Below are 20,453 nucleotides of genomic sequence, written 5' to 3'. Positions count from 1 at the left end.
TGGCAGGTCAACAGTATGTCACAAAGTCCAAACATGCACACACACGCCATATTTGCATGGCTAGTTAACACACTTGCACCTTTACCTTCTGGGAGGAGGACAAAAAAAATGAGTACCTGGAGGAACACACAAGATAACATGCAAACAACCCCATAAAATTAGCATCCAAGTCCAAGAACCAAACCCAGTAAGCTAAATCTGTGAGACAACAGCAATGCCAAGTAACATGGACGTGCAGTGCTGAGACCATAAAGTGACAGCAACAATTAGCAATGCTATTAGCTACTAAAACTGGAAGTTTAAAAAAAATAAAGAGAGGCCTTTAAATATTTTTATTATCAGTCAAAATCATTTCCTTAGTAAAACACAGTACACATTGCTATTTACATAAAGAAACCAGGAGCCAAATACTTTACAGAAAAGAATAAATCAGCTCAAGTGTGTAGAACAAAGAACACCACAGTTCACTGGCTCACTTCTCAAGTGGGGCGTAGTTAAGCAGTTTTTCAATAAGATCAACGTGGGACAAAAGCATGCGGCGACAGCAGTACCTCTTCAGCCCCAGGGCATCTAGAGCATCACTGTGGATACAAAGATTACATTAATATTAAAGTAAAATGCATCCTTTCATAAAACAAGCTTTGACCTTCTGAAATGACTGTAATAGGAACAGCCCAGTAACTTCATTACTATCAATTAAAGATTTACCTGATAAGCCTGTATGATATTTTATCTTTTTAGTGATGTTTTGTGCACTCTTTGAACATTATAATAACCAATGATGTGATTTTAATAAATTGCATCCTTCAAAGCTTACTACTGGGACTACTGAGCATAAATTAGTACATCCTATATAAAATACAGTAGATATTACATCTAAAAATTATTGACCAGTACAATTCACTTAGATAAAATTCAGATTTATTAAACAATATAGACAACATGCAATCAATATCTGTAAAATAAATAAATTAGGCAATGGTGATTAAATCAATGGTGTCAAAAATGAGCACATCCTTCGTTAAATTTAATACTGTAATATTCTAGTACTCTGCCATTGCTTTTTAGTGCTGAATTGGTCCTTTTTGGTACTAAATGTACATGTCTGCAGCATTCTGCTAAGTTTAACCTATTCAGCTTCTCAAGAATGTCCTCCGAGTGCCTTGATGTTTGATGGGGAATGGTATGAAACATGCATCTTCAAAGGTGTTGCATCTCCACAGGTGTTCAGGATGTGGTTGGATAACATACTTGACCATTTTAACACTTTTACTTCGTTCTTCCTTGAGAATGCAGCCGAGATCTTGGAGGAATGTTTGGCATCAGTGTCATGGAGTGTAGGTAGCATCTTTTGTTTCAAGATTTTAGGGTACATCTGGAAATTCATGATGTTATCAATGAAGTACAGTCCTCCAACACTCTAGAAACCTTGTAAGGACTACTTTACTCTCATAGTAAGGGTCAGACTATGGTGAGGATTAGATTCAAGATAGTTGGTTGAAATTAGGTCTGGTTGTGTTTAGCCCACCAAATCTAATTATTAATTTAGTTAGATGTTTGAGTAAGTAACTAAAGAGGCAATTGCCTTTTCACACAGGCAATACAGGTGTAGGATAGGTATTACTAAAATATATTAAGGAGCAATTTAGAAAATTTTTTTTTTTTTTTTTTACTCTGGTTCCCTTTATTTAATATTACAAAAACAAAGGCTATCAAATAAGGGTACAAATCTTTTCCACAGCACTGTGTACTATACGAGATAAAAACATTTCGGACAATACATCACACATTTAATCTTTTTCCACTAAGGAAATGTACTTTACAAATCTTTACAATAAGACTGACAATTTTACATAACACAGCTAAACACAAAAAAATGTTTTATTGGCACATGCACGTATGGGCAAATGAGAGCCTGTTGGCCATTTGTTGTGCTCTACAACACTGTAGGAAGACAGATCTAAGATCTCTTTGGAGTGTGGAAGGAGATCAACCTACCCAGGAAACAGGGAAATCCTACAAGAGAAAACTCTTCTGAGCAGACCTATAGAGAAATCTGGTGCTTACAAGGTTGTAACACAGACCTGGGATCTGGTTCTGATTTGCCTTTGGAAGGTGCAGACAATCCATACTGGCCTGGTGTGTCAATTTGCATCACAGCTGGATGTGACCGTGCAGACACAAATCAAAATTTATTATGTATAGGAAATTGCGGGAGTTGCTATCAGACAGGGGAAATATAGAGATTGTTCATGTTATATTGAATAAAGGAAGATGATACTTGTTCTTAATCTGCATCCCGTCTGCATTTTGTGCAAAGACACAACAAAAATGAGTAGTAAAAGACAAAAAGTTGTGTGGAAACAGATCATTCAACAAATCCTGGACAGAGGACTGCGGTAAAACAATCTGTTTGGTATGCAAAGAGCATATGGCTACAATAAAAGACTACAGTTTGAGTCATCACTTCGAGACTAAGCATGCTGAAAAAATTCAGAAATTTATATGAAGAGGAGAAGGTGAGGACTACAGAGGAACTGTTAGCTAAACTGAAAAAACAGCAGTCTTTTTTTTTACAAAACTTCATACTGCAAAAGAAGAAACAGTAAAAACTAGACATATATTCCATCCATCCATCCTCTTATGCTTATCCGAGATCAGGTCGCGGGGGCAGCACCTTGAGCAGAGATGCCCAGACTTCCCTCTCCCTGGCCACTTCTACTAGCTCTTCCGGGGGAATTCCGAGGCATTCCCAGGCCAGCCGAGAGACATAGTCCCTCCAGCGTGTCCTGAGTCTTCCCCGGGGTCTCCTCCCGGTTAGACGTGTCTGGAACACCTTACCAGGGAGGCATCCAGGAAAAATCCTGATCAGATGCCCGAGTCACCTCATCTGACTCCTCTCAATGCAGAGGAGCAGTGGTTCTACTCCGAGGTCTTCTCGGATGACTGGGCTTCTCAACCTATCTTTAAGGGAAAGCCCAGACACCCTGCAGAGGAAACTCATTTCAGCCACTTGTATTCACGATCTCGTTCTTTCAGTCACTACCCATAGTTCATGACCATAGTTGAGGGAAGAAACGTAGATTGACTGGTAAATTGAGAGCTTTGCCTTTCGGCTCAGCTCCTTTTTCACCATGACAGATCGATGCAGAGCTCGCATCACTGCGGACGCCGCACCAATCCGCCTGTGCGGATCGGTGTAGACATTTATTAACTCACAAAATTGCCAAAAGAAGAAAACCATTTTCTGATGGAGAATTTGTTAAACAGTACTTTATTGGAGTCGGTGGCAATTCTCTGCCCAGAGAAGGAATATGCTTTTGAACATCTGGCCCTCTCATGGTGAATAGTTACAAGATGGACTGAGGAAATTGTGGGGAATCTGGTACTACAGCTGAAATGCACAGTGAAAAATATCAACTTCCCCTTGGCCTTGGATGACAGCTGTGATGTACGTGGCACAACACACCTTCCGATTTTCGTGAAAAGAATAACAGAAGACTTTAAAATGACAAAGGAACTGGCTTCTATGCAGTTGGCGAAAGGGACAACAACCAGCAAGAATTTATTTACTAATGTTATGACGTGCATGAATAAGTTACGACTGCAGTGAAAAGTTAGTTGGTGTTACAACTGAAGGATCTAACTTGACAGGTAAAAATGTTGGGACAGGATGCAGGAAAAAAATGAGATTAACCCAGTCCAAAAACTCATATTTTACATTATTCTCCAAGGGCATTAATTCACAGAGAGCTAGTTGCACTGCTGGAGGAGCACGAGACTGATCACACGGATATAGACTACCACACTCAAATCTCAAAAGGTCTGGGATCTGAAATCAGAGATTCAGGAGTTTTGTCAAAAGGAAACCCCATCCCTGAACTAAGCAGCACTAAGTGGCTATCAGATTTAGCATTTGCTGTTCATGTGACTGCACCTATGGATGAACTGAATACAAAATTGCAAGGCAAAGGTCTTTTTGCACTTGATATACATAGCCTAGTCAAGTCCTTCATGAGAAAGCTGCTGCCTTCTCTCTCAACAAGTAGAGTAGAACACAGATTCCTCCCTCTCAGTGTGGGAAGGTATGTCAATCTGCTGATCAGCTTAACTGATATGCTGCCATGTTCTGGGCACTGCATGGTGAGTTTTTCGAGGCGATCTGAAGACCTCAGCGCAGTGGAAACTGAAATGTTCACCATCTCATTTGATATACATATCCATCACCTTTGTAAAATTGCATTTCTTCATCCCCGAAACATAGCCAAACTCCGTCCCTACCTCTCCCTCTGTGATGCTGAAATGCTGGTTCATGCCTTTGTCTCATCCAGGCTGGACTATTGTAATGCACTCCTCATCGGGATACCCAACAAGAGCCTTCAAAAGTTACAACAAATTCAAAATAGTGCTGCAAGAATCCTGATGAGGGTGCGGAAATATGAACACATTTCACAAATCCTTCGATCACTTCATTGGCTCCCTATCCATCTCCGCATCGAATACAAACTCTGTTTACTCACCAGTGTATCCATGGAAATGTTCCACAATATCTTAAAGAACTCCTTTTATTACAACCCACTACAAGAAACCTCCGTTTTACAAATACCTACCGCCTTCGCCCCCCTGTAACCAAACTTGATACAATGGGAGACCGAGCCTTTGCAGCCACTGATCCATGGCTCTGGAATGCCCTACCTGAGAGCCTAAGAACACAGCAGATTGTGGGCTGTTTTAAAAAACAGCTAAAGACTTTTCTATTTAGGAAAGCATATTAACAAGAATGCTATAATTATTGTTATCTTTGTTTTTATCTTGCCTTGCCTTTGTTTAAACTTTTTATGTTGCACTTTGACATTTACTGCTAATGTAAAGTGCCTCTATAAATAAAATGCATTATTATTATTAATATTATTATTATTATTTCCTCTCCTTTCACATGTGATGTGGACTGTGCCCCAAGTGAGGTACAACTTGAGCTTAAAGACTTGCAGTCTGATGCATTGCTGGCAGAACACTTCAGATCAGTGCCATTACTGACATTCTACAATTCTCTCAAAAAGGAGAGTTTCCCAGAGTTGAGAAGACTAGCTCAGAGAATGCTTGTCCTCTTTGGATCAACATACATAAGCGAACAGATATTCTTAGTAATGAAATTCAACAAATCCAGGTATAGATCTTCCCTAGGTGATGACCATATGTCCGCTGTTGTACATAGCAACATCAGGAATTACACCCGAGTTCATTGCAATAGTTGAAGCTCCTCAAAGACTTGATTCTTCCCGCTAAGTTGTCAAAGATACAGAAACAGTAAAATACTTTTATCAGTGAGTAATGCAGTAAAATGTATTATTTTGTTTTATATAATCAGGAATTGTAGATTATGTTAGAAAGCAAGCTATAGTGTGCGTATGTTCCATGGTTCAATAAATCAAACAAAATCTGAATATGTGGTCTATATTAATTGCAATACGGTGAAAAATAAGAAATAACATGTTTACTGCAATGTAACAGTTTGGCCCTCCTCAATAAGCTGCCTTTTTCCTGTGGCCCCCCATAAAAAAAACAGTTGCCCACTCCTGGTCTAACAAAACATTAATCCCTTTAGTGTTAATTCCAAGCATAACCTGGACTCAGAATTCTATGTAAATTATGATTAAGCCAGAGTTAGACTTGGGGTGGCGTGTAATGATCCCATTTAAAGTGTTAAGCTCAAATAACTCACAGAACAGTATTCTACTGCCATCTAGCGGATGAAATAACAAACGTATACAGGTATTTTTCATTCTTCCGATACTGCATTGCATAGTGGATAAACCAGTCCACAAAAAGTACTGGACCACAAACTAGTTGTGGTAGACACCCATTTTCGGTAAACTTATGTGTGACTTCACTTTACACACATTATGAAACACCTGCATTTCAGTAATAATGACTATGATGAAGCCAGTCACCCAGCACAGAAACCGTACAAATTGTACAATGTGTATTAGGCAATCATCAAAAATATGCAGAAGGTGTACGCTCCTGATTGTGACATAACTATGGATGAAAGTCTCATGGGTTATAAGGGAAAGCTGTTGTAGATACAGAGCATCACATCAAAATGTGCCTGGTTCAGTAGCAAGCTCTACATGCTTTACAAAGCAAGCACTGGGTACATTTGGAATATTATAAAAACAAAAAGTTGATATTTGCTTGAACAGTGCCTATGCACATTGGTAGCAGTTTTAAAACATATCACATAAAGCACATACAGTTGTGCTTGAAAGTTTGTGAACCCTTTAGAATTTTCTATATTTCTGCATAAATATGACCCAAAACATCATCAGATTTTCACTCAAGTCCTAAAAGTAGATAAAGAGAAACCAGTTAAACAAATGAGACAAAAATATTATACTTGGTCATTTATTTATTGAAGAAAATGATCAAATATTACATATTTGTGAGTGGCAAAAGTATGTGAACCTCTAGGATTAGCAGTTAGTTTGAAGGTGAAATTAGAGTCCGGTGTTTTCAATCAATGGGATGACAAACAGGTGTGAGTGGGCACCCTGTGTTATTTAAAGAACAGGGATCTATCAAAGTCTGCTCTTCACAACACATGTTTGTGGAAGTGTATCATGGCACGAACAAAGGAGATTTCTGAGTACCTCAGAAAAAGAGGTGTTGATGCTCATCAGGCTGGAAAAGGTTACAAAACCATCTCTAAAGAGTTTGGACTCCACCAATCCACAATCAGACAGATTGTGTACAAATGGAGGAAATTCAAGACCAGTTACCCTCCCCAGGAGTGGTCGACCAACAAAGATCACTCCAAGATCAAGGCGTGTAATAGTCGGTCAGGTCACAAAGGACCACAGGGTAACTTCTAAGCAACTGAAGGCCTCTCTCACAATGGCTAATGTTCATGTTCATCATCCACCATCAGAACACTGAACAACAATAGTGTGCATGGCAGGGTTGCAAGGACAAAGCTATTGCTCTCCAAAAAAAACATTGCTGCTCATCTGCAGTTTGCTAAAGATCACGTGGACAAACCAGGAGGCTATTGGAAGAATGTTTTGTGGATGGATGAGACCAAAATAGAACTTTTTGGTTTAAATGAAAAGTGTTATGTTTGGAGAAAGGAAAACATTGCATTCCAGCATAAGGGCCTTATCCCATCTGTGAAACATGGTGGTGATAGTATCATGGTTTGGGCCTGTTTTGCTGCATCTGGGCCAGGACGGCTTGCCTTCATTGATGGAACAATGAATTCTGAATTATATCAGAGAATTCTAAAGGAAAATGTCAGGACATCTGTTCATGAACTGAATCTCAAGAGAAGGTGGGTCATGCAGCAAGACAACGACCCTAAGCACACAAGTCGTTCTACCAAAGAATGGTTAAAGAAGAATAAAGTTAATGTTTTGGAATGGCCAAGTCAAAGTCCTGACCTTAATCCAATCGAAATGTTGTGGAAGGACCTGAAGCGAGCAGTTAATGTGAAGAAACCCACCAACATCCCAGAGTTGAAGCTGTTCTGTATGAAGGAATGGGCTAAAATTCCTCCAAGCCGGTGTGCAGGACTGATCAACAGTTACTGGAAATGTTTAGTTGTAGTTGTTGCTGCAAAGGGGGGTCACATCACATACTGAAAGCAAAGGTTCACATACTTTTTCCACTCACAAATATGTAATATTCGATCATTTTCCTTAATAAATAAATGACCAAGTATAATATTTTTGTCTCATTTGTTTAATTGGTTTCTCTTTATCTACTTTTAGGACTTGAGTGAAAATCTGATGATGTATTAGGTCATATTTATACAGAAATATAGAAAATTCTAAAGGGTTCATAAACTTTCAAGCACAACTGTATACAGTAATCCCTCCTCCATCGCGGGGGTTGCGTTCCAGAGCCACCCGCGAAATAAGAAAATCCACGAAGTAGAAACCATATGTTTATATGGTTATTTTTATATTGTCATGCTTGGGTCACAGGTTTGCGCAGAAACACAGGAGGTTGTAGAGAGACAGGAACGTTATTCAAACACTGCAAACAAACAGTTGTCTCTTTTTCAAAAGTTTAAACTGTGCTCCATGACAAGACAGAGATGACAGTTCCATCTCACAATTAAAAGAATGCAAACATATCTTCCTCTTCAAAGGAGTGCGTGTCAGGAGCACAGAATGTCACATAGATAGAGAAAACAATCTCTAGCAAACAAATCAATAGGGCTGTTTGGCTTTTAAGTATGCGAAGCACCGCGGCACAAAGCTGTTGAAGGCGGCAGCTCACACCCCCTCCGTCAGGAGCAGGGAGAGAGAGAGAGAGAGAGAGAGAGTTTGTTTTTCAGTCAAAAATCAATACGTACCCTTCGAGCTTTTAAGTATGCGAAGCACCGTGCAGCATGTCGTTTCAGGAAGCAGCTGCACAAAAGATAGCAACGTGAAGATAATCTTTCAGCATTTTTAGATGAGCGTCCGTATCGTCTAGGTATGCGAACAGCCCCCCTGCTCACACCCCCTACGTCAGGATCAGAGAAAGTCAGCGCAAGAGAGACAGAGAAAAGTAAGTTGGGTAGCTTCTCAGCCATCTGCCAATAGCGTCCCTTGTATGAAATCAACTGGGCAAACCAACTGAGGAAGCATGTACCAGAAATTAAAAGACCCATTGTCCGCAGAAATCCGCGAACCAGCAAAAAATCCGCGATATATATTTAAATATGCTTACATATAAAATCCGCGATGGAGTGAAGCCGCGAAAGGCGAAGCGCGATATAGCAAGGGATCACTGTACTAAATCTTCATCAGTACAGCAGTGGACACTACACATACCTTTCCTATGTCATGAAGTTTCTGCTTCACATAGTATTTGTTGTTGAAAAATATTCAACACTCTTGGCTCATTTTCCATAGGTAAACAATGCTAAGGGGGCTACAAGATAAATACGTTTAATAACTGCTTCATATATAGTTTTAATGGAACTGCTCAAAAGCTGTTTAACACTATATTTTAAACAAAAAAAAGTGTTGAACTCTTCAACTCCTACATACTGATAATAAGCTGTTTTAGGCATATCAAGAATTATCAATGTTCCAGTTCTATACTAAATATAGTCTATCTATCTATCTAGTTATGTTATATAGATTTTACTTTTCTTGACCATGAACACCGATGGAAACCTTACCAATCAAACGTTATTGACACGGCACTACTTCTTTCGGCTGCTCCCATTACGGGTTGCCACCGCAGATCATTTTTTTCCATATCTTCCTGTCCTCTGCATCCTGCTCTGTTACCACCATTACCTGCATGTCCTCTCTCACACATCCATAAACCTTCTCTTAGACCTTCCTCTTTTCCTCTTGCCTGGCAGCTCTATCCTTAGTATCCTTTTCCCAATATATCCAGCATCTCTCCTCTGTACATCTCCAAACCAATGCAACCTAACCACTACATTGTTATAAACTACTACCTTTTACAGACTTCTGCATGACGAATGATAAGAAGCTAGGAAGGAAGAATGTGGACAGAGCTTTTAGTTTTCCGCTTCTTTGACAACTGGCCATATATTTTGTTTGGCAAATATTTTATATTACCTTACTTATACTGTCCCCAAACTTTATGGATTTCTGTATTACTGTTTTATCTTCTTGTGTACCAAGATGTTGTATTGATATGAACTTTCCTGTTGTGTGTTATACTGGTAAACATATGTCAGCACTTCGAAGCTGTCCTTAGAAAAAGCACACAACAACAATAATATAAATTCAATATTTAAGATACATGATGCATTACTACAGAATAAGCATAACTAAATAAATATTTCTATGTTGTATGTACTGCGGTGGGTTGGCACCCTGCCCAGGATTGGTTCCCTGCCTTGTGCCCTGTGTTGGCTGGGATTGGCTCCAGCAGACCCCCGTGACCCTGTGTTCGGATTCAGCGGGTTAGAAAATGGATGGATGGATGGATGTTGTATGTATGATTTATTAACCAGGTCACATCCAAAATAGGCAAACACTAAAAGTACAAAAATCAGTCTCACCCTTCTGTGTATTCTGCTTGCAGCAGGCCCAGGTATGCCTCCCACTTGTTGCCAACAATTTTGCCACATGTGAAGCACCTTACAGGAATGATCATTTTGCAGACTCTTGGGTAGCAAGAGTGTCAAAGGATTCGGGAACTACAATACTAAAAAAAAAGTGCCTAAAATAAAGAGAAAAAAGTTAGCTGCACTTTTTTATATTGTTGCCCTTTAAAAATGCAAGAATAACAGAACCCACATACTCATACAACAACCAAATCTACACAAAATCAAAGTCTAGGGCAATACTATATTAAAGTATCCTTTGTCAAAGAGTCAGTCTGTTTGCGCATCATTTTCAAGATATTAACCTTCACAGCACAACACCTGTATCAATGGGTCCACCTTCTTAATTCTGAAAGACAGATGCTTATAATTTATAACTTCACTCTTAATTATGGTCTGGTTTTGATATTGAACTACAAAGCTTTTGTTTAATTATCTTTTTGTTTATAAAAGTCTGCATGTCAAAATGTCCTTAAATTGTGTGACTTACATTGTCACAGAAATCTGGACACTACGAACAAAGTCAAAATCTGATTCTTGTAACTAGTTGTTAAGAAATCTTTACCATTTTAAACATTTATAGAGATTGCATTGTATGTTATACAAAATTAATACACAAAATCAACCCAGCCACAGGGGACAGACAAACCAGTGTGTTTCTTCGTGCCGGTCCCAAGCCTGGATAAATGGGGAGGTTTTCATCAGGAAGGGCATCTGGTGTAAAATTTTGCCAGATGAACATGCGGACAACAATACAGATTTCCATAGCAGAGCGGTTGAGACCCGGGTTAACAACGACCACCACCAGTACTGTTAACCAACAGGGTGCTAGCGGAAATTGGGCTGCTGATGGCCGAAGAAGGAGAAGAAGAGGGGGGAGATGTGTCCAGAGGAAAGAGGAGTAAGGTAAAAGGAATGGAACTGAGGGTAGGAACTTTGAATGTTGGCAGTATGACTGGTAAGGAGAGAGAATTAGCTGACATGATGAAAAGAAGGAAGGTTGATATATTCTGTGTGCAAAAAACTAAAAGGAAGGGGAGTAAGGCCAGGTGGATCAGAGGTGGATTCAAAATGTTCTATCACGGTGTGGATGGAAGGAGAAGTGGGGTAGAGGTTATTCTGAAGGAACAGTATGTCAAGAGTGTTTTGGAAGTGAAAAGAGTGTCTGTCACAGTAATGATTATGAAGCTGGAAATTGGAGGTGTGATGACAAATGTTATTAGTGCATATGCCCCGCAAGTTGGGTGTGCGATGGATGAGAAAGAAGATTTCTGGAGCAAGTTGGATGAAGTGATGGACAGTGTACCCAAGGGACAGAAAGTGGTGGTTGGAGCGGATTTCAATGGACATGTTGGTAAAGGGAACAGAGGTGATGGGTAGGTATGGTGTCAAGGAGAGGAATGAAGAAGGTCAGAGGATAGTGGATTTTGCAAAAAGGATGGGCATGGCTGTGGCAAATACATATTTTAAGAAGAGGAAGGAGCATAGGGTGACATACAAGAGTGGAGGAAGATGCACACAGGTAGATTACATCCTATGCGGAAGAGTCAATCTGAAGGAGATTACAGACTGCAAAGTGGTGGCAGGGGAAAGTGTATTTAGACAGCATAAGATGGTGGTCTGTAGGATAATGCCGGAGATCAAAAAGAGGAGGAGAGTGAGGACATAGCCAAGGATCAAATGGTGGAAGTTGAAAAGCGAAGACTGCTAGGCTGAATTTAGGGAGGAGGTAAGCACTGGCACTGGGTGGCAATGAATAGTTTTCCAGACAGCTGGGCAACTACGGCAGAAGCAGTAAGGGCGACAGTAAGAAGGGTGCTTGGCATGACATCTGGACAGAGGAAGGAGGAAAAGGAAACCTGGTGGTGGAATAGGGAAGTACAGAAGAGTATACAGAGGAAGAAGATGGCGAAGAAGAACTGGGACAGTCAGCGAGATGCAGAAAGTAGGCAAGAGTACAAGGAGATAAGGCGCAAGGTAAAGAGAGAAGTGGCGAAGGCTTAAAAAAAAAAAAAAAATGATGAGTTGTATGAGAAGCTGGACACTAAGAGAGAAAATAACCTGTATAGATTTGGCCAGACAGAGGGACTGAGCTGGGAAAGATCTGCAGCAGGTTAGGGTCATAAAGAATAAAGATGGAAACATACAAGCAAGGAGGGTGTGATGAGAAAATGGATGGAGTACTTTGAGAGGCTGATGAATGAGTGAGGGAGAGGTGGTTGGATGATGTGGAGATACTGAATCAGGAAGTGTAACAGATTAGCAAGGAGGAAGTAACAGGTAGAAAGAGGATGAAGAATGGAAAGGTTATTAATCCAGATGACATACATGTGGAAACATAGAGGTGCTTAGCAGTTTTTAACCAGAGGAGAAGGGAGTGGAGTTTTTAACCAGATTGTTTAAAATGAATTAAGTGCTGGGCGGTATACCGGTTCATACCGAACACCATTTTTTATTTTTGCTATGATATGGATTTTTCTTATACCGCAACACCAGTTTAAATTGCCTAAACAACGTTCAGAACGTTGCGGTAGGCTGGCGCCCTGCCCGGGGTTTGTTTCCTGCCTTGCGCCCTGTGTTGGCTGGGATTGGCTCCAGCAGACCCCCCCGTGACCCTGTAGTTAGGATATAATGGATAATGGAACGTTCGGAACGTGGCGCTGCGGGAAACTGTTTAAGGGGGACCTTTTTCACTGCTACACTGGTGTTGTGCAGGGGCTCTTTTTCACTGTTACACCGCTAAACAGGTGTGCAACGGAGTACATGCGGTAATGGAGGAATTGTGCGGTGAAAATGGACAGAGAACATTCCAAAACTGAAGCTGTAGCAGACGATAAAGTTGAAAATGATGACACAGAAGAACTTTTGCTGGAAAAAGGAGTCACGTCCGTTGTCTGGAGATACTTTGGTTTTAAAAGGTCAGATGTGGACCATTATTTTCAAATGTGTGAATACTGTTTCTATACTACTGGATAATACTGCAAGCGAAGTTGTACTTGTTTTATTTTTTCCAATACTGTGTAATTTACCTGGGTACTGTTTAATAGTGTGACGACATGTTGACTTTATTCTCAACATTTCTACTTTATTCTCGCAGTTTGTTGAGATTAAAATCGACATGTTGACTTTATTCTCGTAATTTGTTATTAAAGTAGAGCATCGTAAACTAAACTTCATCTTAAAATGAATATTTAATTTACTAGATTTTCTCAAACCCCGTCATAAGTTATGCAGTGCATTAAGTGCTTTGTTTTAAGGGTCTTAAACTGACTTCCTCTTGCACTAGGAGGAGGTGCAGGCTGCACACAGAATACATTAATTTCATGATATTCCTGCTCCCTGAACATTTACAATGCTAAGATAAATACTTGATATAATTTTCATGATGAAATGCATTAAAGCATGTATTAATCATGTGGGGGCATGGTGGCATGGAGGTTGCACTGCTGCCTTGCAGCAATGGGGTCCCGGTTGTTCCTTGCTTTGAATTTGCATGTTTTTTCTGGTGGGCTTACTCAGCGTGCTTCAACTTCCTTTCAAAGTCATGTAGGATGCGGGGTTTTGTTATGCTATATTAACCCTGCTAGTGTATGTATTGCTCATATTCACCCTGCGATGTGCTGGCGCTACGTTCAGGATTTGCTCCTGCCTCGCACACAATGCTTAATGGGATGGGCACAACCCTAAACGGATGGCATAATTAAACATGTATAATGAAGATTTTTTAAAGTTCTGAACATTCCATGGTCTAAGTTTATAACTACATTTAATTTCACAAAGACGTTTATCGTGTGGCGATTGGTTATGTGGAGAAAGAAAAAGGAAAGATAGGAACTGCGTGTTTGGTACATCAGACAGACAGCACACATGCAATAAAGAAAGCCCACTCAGAAGAACATGCATTGAATTCTGTGTTCGTGTCTCCGACCACCAGATCACAAACCCAATATTTACACAATATTTATGTTAAACCTGTGCGATACCCATTCATACATCCAGCTTTTTGGAGCGTTGCCACACCTGCCATAAAGTTCTTTACACTGAACGTACACTTGGGGACCCCTTACTGCAAGGGGGCAGCACTACCGTGCATGTTTAATACCTGCTTTAATGCATTTCATCATGAAAATTTATCTTGGAATTCTACATTATCAGAGAGCAGGAATATCATGAAGTGAATGTATTCTGTGTGGCGATTGCTGCCGGCGCCTCATCTTAGTGCAGAGGAAGTCAGTTTAAGAAGCGCGTAGCGATTAACAACTGGGTCAGGGAACACTTAACACAAAGCATTTAATGTGCTACATTAACTTATGACGGGATTTGAGAAAATCTAGTAAACATTGATTTTAGGATGAAGTTTAGTTTACAACATTCTACTTTAATGACAAAATAAACTATGAGAATAAAGTGGAAATATCGACTTTAATCTCGACATATAGTTTTTTTTTTTCTTCACTGTGGCCGTAATACGCTTCCGTAGGGCTATACCGCAAATATAAATGTAAGTTGCAGTTTTATTATTTATGTATATAGCTTAGCTTGAAGCAAGGTCCATATTAATGCAGTTTGCTTTAATGATGGTTCAGTTGGTAAAGATGTCATCACCAAGCTGCACTCGTTTTATTTTATTTTAACTTGGTGAATATTATGTAATGCACCTGGGCTTTGAAGTCTTGGAAGTAATAGTATTATTACTGGCAGTTGCACTATTATTTATTGTATTGTTGCTATTTATTAGTTTAAATATTATGCAGTTTAATGATGGTAAAGTTGTTTAAAAAGTACCTTTAACGTGTCTGTGGACAGAGATTGTTAACATTAATAAAGTGTAGTTGGTTTACAAAAAATATTTACTATTTATTCCTTTTCTAAGACATGTTCAGTGCAGTACAACTTTTGACAAGCACCTCTGGATATTTTACTAAGTCTAAATGACTCTTTGGATGGTTGAAAATGTGTTGTCAAAATTTTAGTTTAAGTTGTTTGCAAAATTTGTTCAATAAATAGGCTTTATATTGCTCTATCATGCAATGTGATTCCTTCTCTTCATTAGTGCCACCCCCTTGAAAACTATCACTTTATGGGGCCATGCAAACCTGTATTTATACTTGTGTGCACATTAAAATGTTTTTTGTACAATGTACAATTCTCATGACAGTGGAATAGGTTATTTTTAGCCAGTAATTGCAGTGGAAAATGCGTTTAACATGCACTTATGCATGGGAAAAAAATACCATCCAATACCGTGAAACTGGTATAATTTTGAAAAATACCATGATATAGAATTTTGGTCATACCGCCCAGCACTAAATTGAATCTTGTAAAGTGACAGGATGCCTGAGTAGTGGAGAAAAAGTGTACTGATACTGATTTTTAAAAATAAGGTAGATGTGCAGAGCTGTAGTAACTACAGGGGGATAAAATTGATGAGCCACAGCATCAAGCTATGGGAAAGAGTACTGGAAGCTAGGGTAAGAAGGAAGGTGATGATTAATGAGCAGCAGTATGGTTTCATGCCAAGAAAGAGCACAACAGATGCAATGTTTGCTCCGAGGGTGTTGAAGGAGTTGCATTGTGTCTTTGTGGACTTGGAGAAAGCATATGACAGGGTGCCTCAAGAGGAGTTATGGTATTGTATGAGGAAGTCCGGAGTGGCAGAGAAGCATGTAAGAGTTGTACAGGATATGTATGAGGGAAGAGAGACAGTGGTGAGGTCTGCGGTAGAAGGGACAGATGCATTCAAGGTGGAGGTGGGATTTCATCAGGGATCAGCTCTGAGCCCTTTCTTATTTGCAATGGTGATGGACAGGACGACAGTCCAAGGAGACTCCTATCTAATCTCATCTATGACGTTTGCTAATAACATTGTAAAATGTAGCGATAGTAGGGAGCAGGTTGATGAAACCCTGGAGATGTGGGGATATGTTCTAGAGAGGAGAGGAATGAAGGTCAGTAGGAACAAGACAGAATACATGTGTGTGAATGAAAGGGAGGTCAGTGAAATGGTGAGGATGCAGGGAGTAGAGCTGGTGAAGGTGGATGAGTTTAAACACTTGGGATCAACAGTACAGAGTAACGGGGATTGTGAAAGAGAGGTGAAAAAGAGTGCAGGCAAGGTAGAATAAGTGGAGAAGAGTGTCAGGAGTAATTTGTGACAGACTGGTTATCAGCAAGTGTGAAAGGGAAGATCTAGAGAACGGTAGTGATACCAGCTTTGTTATATGGGTTGGAGACGGTGGTACTGACCAGAAAGCAGGAGACAGAGCTGAAGGAGGAAGAGTTAAAGATGCTAAGATTTGCATTGGATGTGATGAGGATGGACAGGATTAGAAATGAGTACATTAGACGGTTGGCTCAGGTTGGACAGTTGGGAGACAAAGTCAGAGAGGTGAGATTGAGTTGGTTTGGTGCAGAGGAGAGATGCTGTGTATTCTGGGAAAAGGATGTTAAAGATAGAGCTGCTAGACAAAAGGAAAAGAGGAAGGCCTAAAAGAATATTTATGGATGTGGTGAGACAGGACATGCAGGTGATGGGTGTGACAGAGCAAGATGTAGAAGACAAGAAGATATAGAAAACAAGATGATCCGCTGTGGCAACCCTTAACGGTAGTAGCCAAAAGAAGAAGATACAATGCATAAAATCACAGTTTAGCCAGCTAATTTACAAATAATTTGAATTACTCTATGGCTACTGTAATTGAAACATTAGAAATAAATGTATTAAAGATATAGTTTGGGTGACAAGTTTACTTCTGTGCAGCCAAAGACATAAAAAAAAATCAAACTGGTGTTAAACAGATGAATTCTGCTACCTGAGAGTACATAAACAAAAAACAAGTGACATAACACAATAGTTGCAATTTTTTAAATGGAATTGTTCATTTAACAGCTCACATGACTTGAAAATCCTGCAAAAATACAGAAGCTGAAAAAACAACGCTGGTTTAATAAGCAAAAAACACAACATCATGGAGAATATAAGTACTATGTAGCTATAAAAACTTCACCTAATGAAGAGAAGCAGACAAATTGTTTTGCTCTTTTAACTGATTGCGAAGGGTCTAAAGACTGATTTCAGATTAAACTTCATTATTGTTTGATCTTAAGTAGTGTTTGTTAAGACAAAAGCAAGTGTTTTGCTAGGAATATGTTTAAAAACAAATTTTCATTGGGTCACCTTAAAATTTGTGTTTGCCATGTCCTGCTAATTATTTAGTACCTATTTTTGTTTACTTAATTTTGCAAGCCGAAAACTGTGTTAGACATTTTTTTTTTATAAAATATTTCTCAGATATTACTTACTACCACGTTTTAACGAAAATGTTACCAGAGTCTATCTACTCTGTGAGCCATCATACAAGAATCACATGATGAATTATACAATATCTCCAAACAAAACAGTTTGTGTCTGACAAAAATTAGGACAGAGCAGCATCTCAAGGATGATTTATACAAAACGCGGAACTCGTTAAAATACTAAAGCCTTTGTCCTTTTTTTTTTTTTTTTTTTTTTAAGAACAGCACCTTCATCAAACTTTGCATGTTTAATGTGCTAAAGAGTAACTTGCTTGTTACAATAAAACAAATCTGACTGAAGATGGACCAAAAGCTAAAATGATTATTTTAAAATGATAGGTCCGAATTTTAAACTGTTTTTTGGTTGTCATCTGTTTTGACGATGCCGTGAACAGAAATGTCATGTTTTTTCTTGTGTAAGAATAACTGAATAAAACTATTCAATCTTTATCTTTCCAATTATGTACAAGTCCAAACGTTACCGAGACATTCATTAGTGCCACGGAGACCAAGGTTTGGGCACACCCAAAAAAAGAGTGAATACTTTATATCTTTGGTCGTCATATCAACAGATCGCTCCGCATCTGTTCCGACATTTAGAAAACAAAATTGTGACACAAAACTATTGTAATATACAATTTAACTCTAGACAGGTTTCCCACAACTAAAATGCATACGGTTTAAAAAGTACCTTAACATTCTCTCAGTTTAAATAAACCGAAAAAAAAACATCCAGGTGTAAACTATATCTACCTTGTTAATTTTTATGAAACATCTGGTAAAGTTTAACCTAAAAAATAAATATGCATTTTATGCATTACATACAAGGATTCCCCAAAATTATGTAATCAAGATGTATGAAAATAACTTACCTCGCCACGTTTCTTTGTCGTAAAATAAAATGTCTCAGAGCTCAAGTTTAACACAGAGGATACTCTAATTCTGTCAACAGCATTTTTGTTTGCGTTTTAATTCAATTTGAGCAACTTTACATACTACAAATGAACACTACACATACAAAATTGTCTTCCAGTGGTTGCATCTGTCTACGTAAACGGCGCTTGCCACAATTTGGCTTCAGGAAGGACAACGGAAACTATATTGCGTAAACTAATAACAAAACAAGGGGAATCACATTTTTATGAATATACATTACATATTCGCTACTTAATCGACATCTCATTGCGTTGGCGATCGCTGTAGTACTCTGTTCTGATTGCATCTTCTAACCCAAGGCATCCTCACAGTAATTTCCATCCATCCATCCATTGTCTCCCGCTTATCCGAGGTCGGATCGCGGGGGCAGCAGCTTCAGCAGAGATGCCCAGACTTCCCTCTCCCCGGCCACTTCTTCTAGCTCTTCCGGGAGAATCCCAAGGCGTTCCCAGGCCAGTCGAGAGACATAGTCCCTCCAGCGTGTCCTGGGTCTTCCCGGGGCCTCCTCCCGGTTAGACGTGCCCGGAACACCTCACCAGGGAGGCGTCCCGGAGGCATCCTGATCAGATGCCCGAGCCACCTCATCTGACTCCTCTCGATGCGGAGGAGCAGCGGCTCTACTCTGAGCCCCTCCCGGATGACTGAGCTTCTCACCCTATCTTTAAGGGAAAGCCCAGACACCCTGCGGAGGAAATTCATTTCAGCCGCTTGTATTCGCGATCTCGTTCTTTCGGTCACTACCCATAGTTCATGACCATGGGTGAGGGTAGGAACATAGATCGACTGGTAAATTGAGAGCTTCGCCTTGCGGCTCAGCTCCTTTTTCACCACGACAGACCGATGCAGCGCTCGCATTACTGCGGATGCCGCACCGATCCGCCTGTCGATCTCACGCTCCATTCTTCCCTCACTCGTGAACAAGACCCCGAGATACTTGAACTCCTCCACTTGGGACAGGATCTCGCTACCAACCCTGAGAGGGCACTCCACCCTTTTCCGGCTGAGGACCATGGTCTCGGATTTGGAGGTGCTGATCCTCATCCCAGCCGCTTCACACTCGGCTGCGAACCGATCCAGAGAGAGCTGAAGATCACGGCCTGATGAAGCAAACAGGACATCATCATCTGCAAAAAGCAGTGACCCAATCCTGAGTCCACCAAACCGGACCCCCTCAACGCCCTGGCTGCGCCTAGAAATTCTGTCCATAAAAGTTATGAACAGAATCGGTGACAAAGGGCAGCCCTGGCGGAGTCCAACTCTCACTGGAAACGGGTTCGACTTACTGCCGGCAATGTGGACCAAGCTCTGGCACCGATCGTACAGGGACCGAACAGCCCTTATCAGGGGGGCCGGTACCCCATACTCTCGGAGTACCCCCCCACAGGATTCCCCGAGGGACACGGTCGAATGCCTTTTCCAAGTCCACAAAACACATGTAGACTGGTTGGGCAAACTCCCATGCACCCTCCAGGACCCTGCTAAGGGTATAGTAATTTCCTTGTTAAAATATCCGAGCGTCACCCACAGGGTCTACCTTCCCTAAACGACTACTGTAGCGCATAGTAAAATAGAAAATACGTGCCGCGTTCATACCAACACGTGTTTATGAGATGGATATCTTACCGTAAGGTTTCGTCTAACGACAAACACAACCTGTTGTGAAAACAGATGTATCCGCCGGACTCACGTGGTAATCGATATTCACTGGTAGGATGAGGCAGAGTGGTTGGTTTTAAGAGTTCCAGAGTGCCTTCAACTATTTATTACTTCCACCTACAGGACTGGAGTTCAATTACAAGTAGCTCTCAAAATGCTATTACTGTAATTCATTTATATCGTTGCGGGATGATTTTTCCTTTATTATTTTATGAAGTAACAACTAAATAAATGTACAACAATTTTCCCGTTAGTGATTTAGCTGTGGTTTAAACGTAACGTTTTGGGAAGAGGACTATTGCCCGCTTAAACCAAATTGTGTTGTTTTTTTTTTTGCAATAGGTAAACTCAACCAAAAAGTACTTCTGAAATCATTTCTTTTCCACTAGAGGTCATGCAAGCTTCACTATTTCTCAAATAAAAAAAAAAGAAAAGAAACCAGCCAGATTTTATTGTGCTGTAAATTCCCTCCCAATATACTGCAGAA

The 20,453-nt window shown here is 40.1% G+C and overlaps 1 protein-coding gene across 2 annotated transcripts; it reads right to left on the bottom strand.

Annotated features, from left to right (window-relative positions):
* Nucleotides 1-319: 319 nt before the first annotated feature.
* On the bottom strand, nucleotides 320-20,049 carry polr2l (RNA polymerase II, I and III subunit L). 2 transcript variants are annotated; one of them, XM_028794902.2, is made up of 3 exons: nucleotides 19,934-20,049; nucleotides 10,034-10,171; nucleotides 320-581 (listed from the first exon to the last, which is right to left on the bottom strand). In XM_028794902.2, the coding sequence occupies exons 2-3, from the start codon at nucleotides 10,126-10,128 to the stop codon at nucleotides 473-475; spliced, it is 204 nt and encodes a 67-aa protein (XP_028650735.1). In that variant the 5' UTR covers nucleotides 10,129-10,171; nucleotides 19,934-20,049; the 3' UTR covers nucleotides 320-472. The 2 variants fall into 2 exon arrangements, with proteins under 2 accessions (XP_028650735.1, XP_028650736.1); XM_028794903.2 differs by having other exon boundaries at nucleotides 10,034-10,194; nucleotides 19,934-20,022.
* Nucleotides 20,050-20,453: the final 404 nt, after the last annotated feature.

Source organism: Erpetoichthys calabaricus, chromosome 2, assembly GCF_900747795.2.
Source record: "Erpetoichthys calabaricus chromosome 2, fErpCal1.3, whole genome shotgun sequence".
NCBI lineage: Eukaryota > Metazoa > Chordata > Cladistia > Polypteriformes > Polypteridae > Erpetoichthys > Erpetoichthys calabaricus.
This window is presented reverse-complemented; position numbering and strand designations above follow the sequence as displayed.

Excerpts from the sequence above, each read along its gene's own strand:
- polr2l (XM_028794902.2), bottom strand. The coding sequence starts at position 10,128 with ATGATCATTCCTGTAAGGTGCTTCACATGTGGCAAAATTGTTGGCAAC. Across the intron at positions 582-10,033 it reads CAAGCAGAATACACAGAAGG|TGATGCTCTAGATGCCCTGG; the intron begins GTGAGACTGATT and ends TTGTATCCACAG.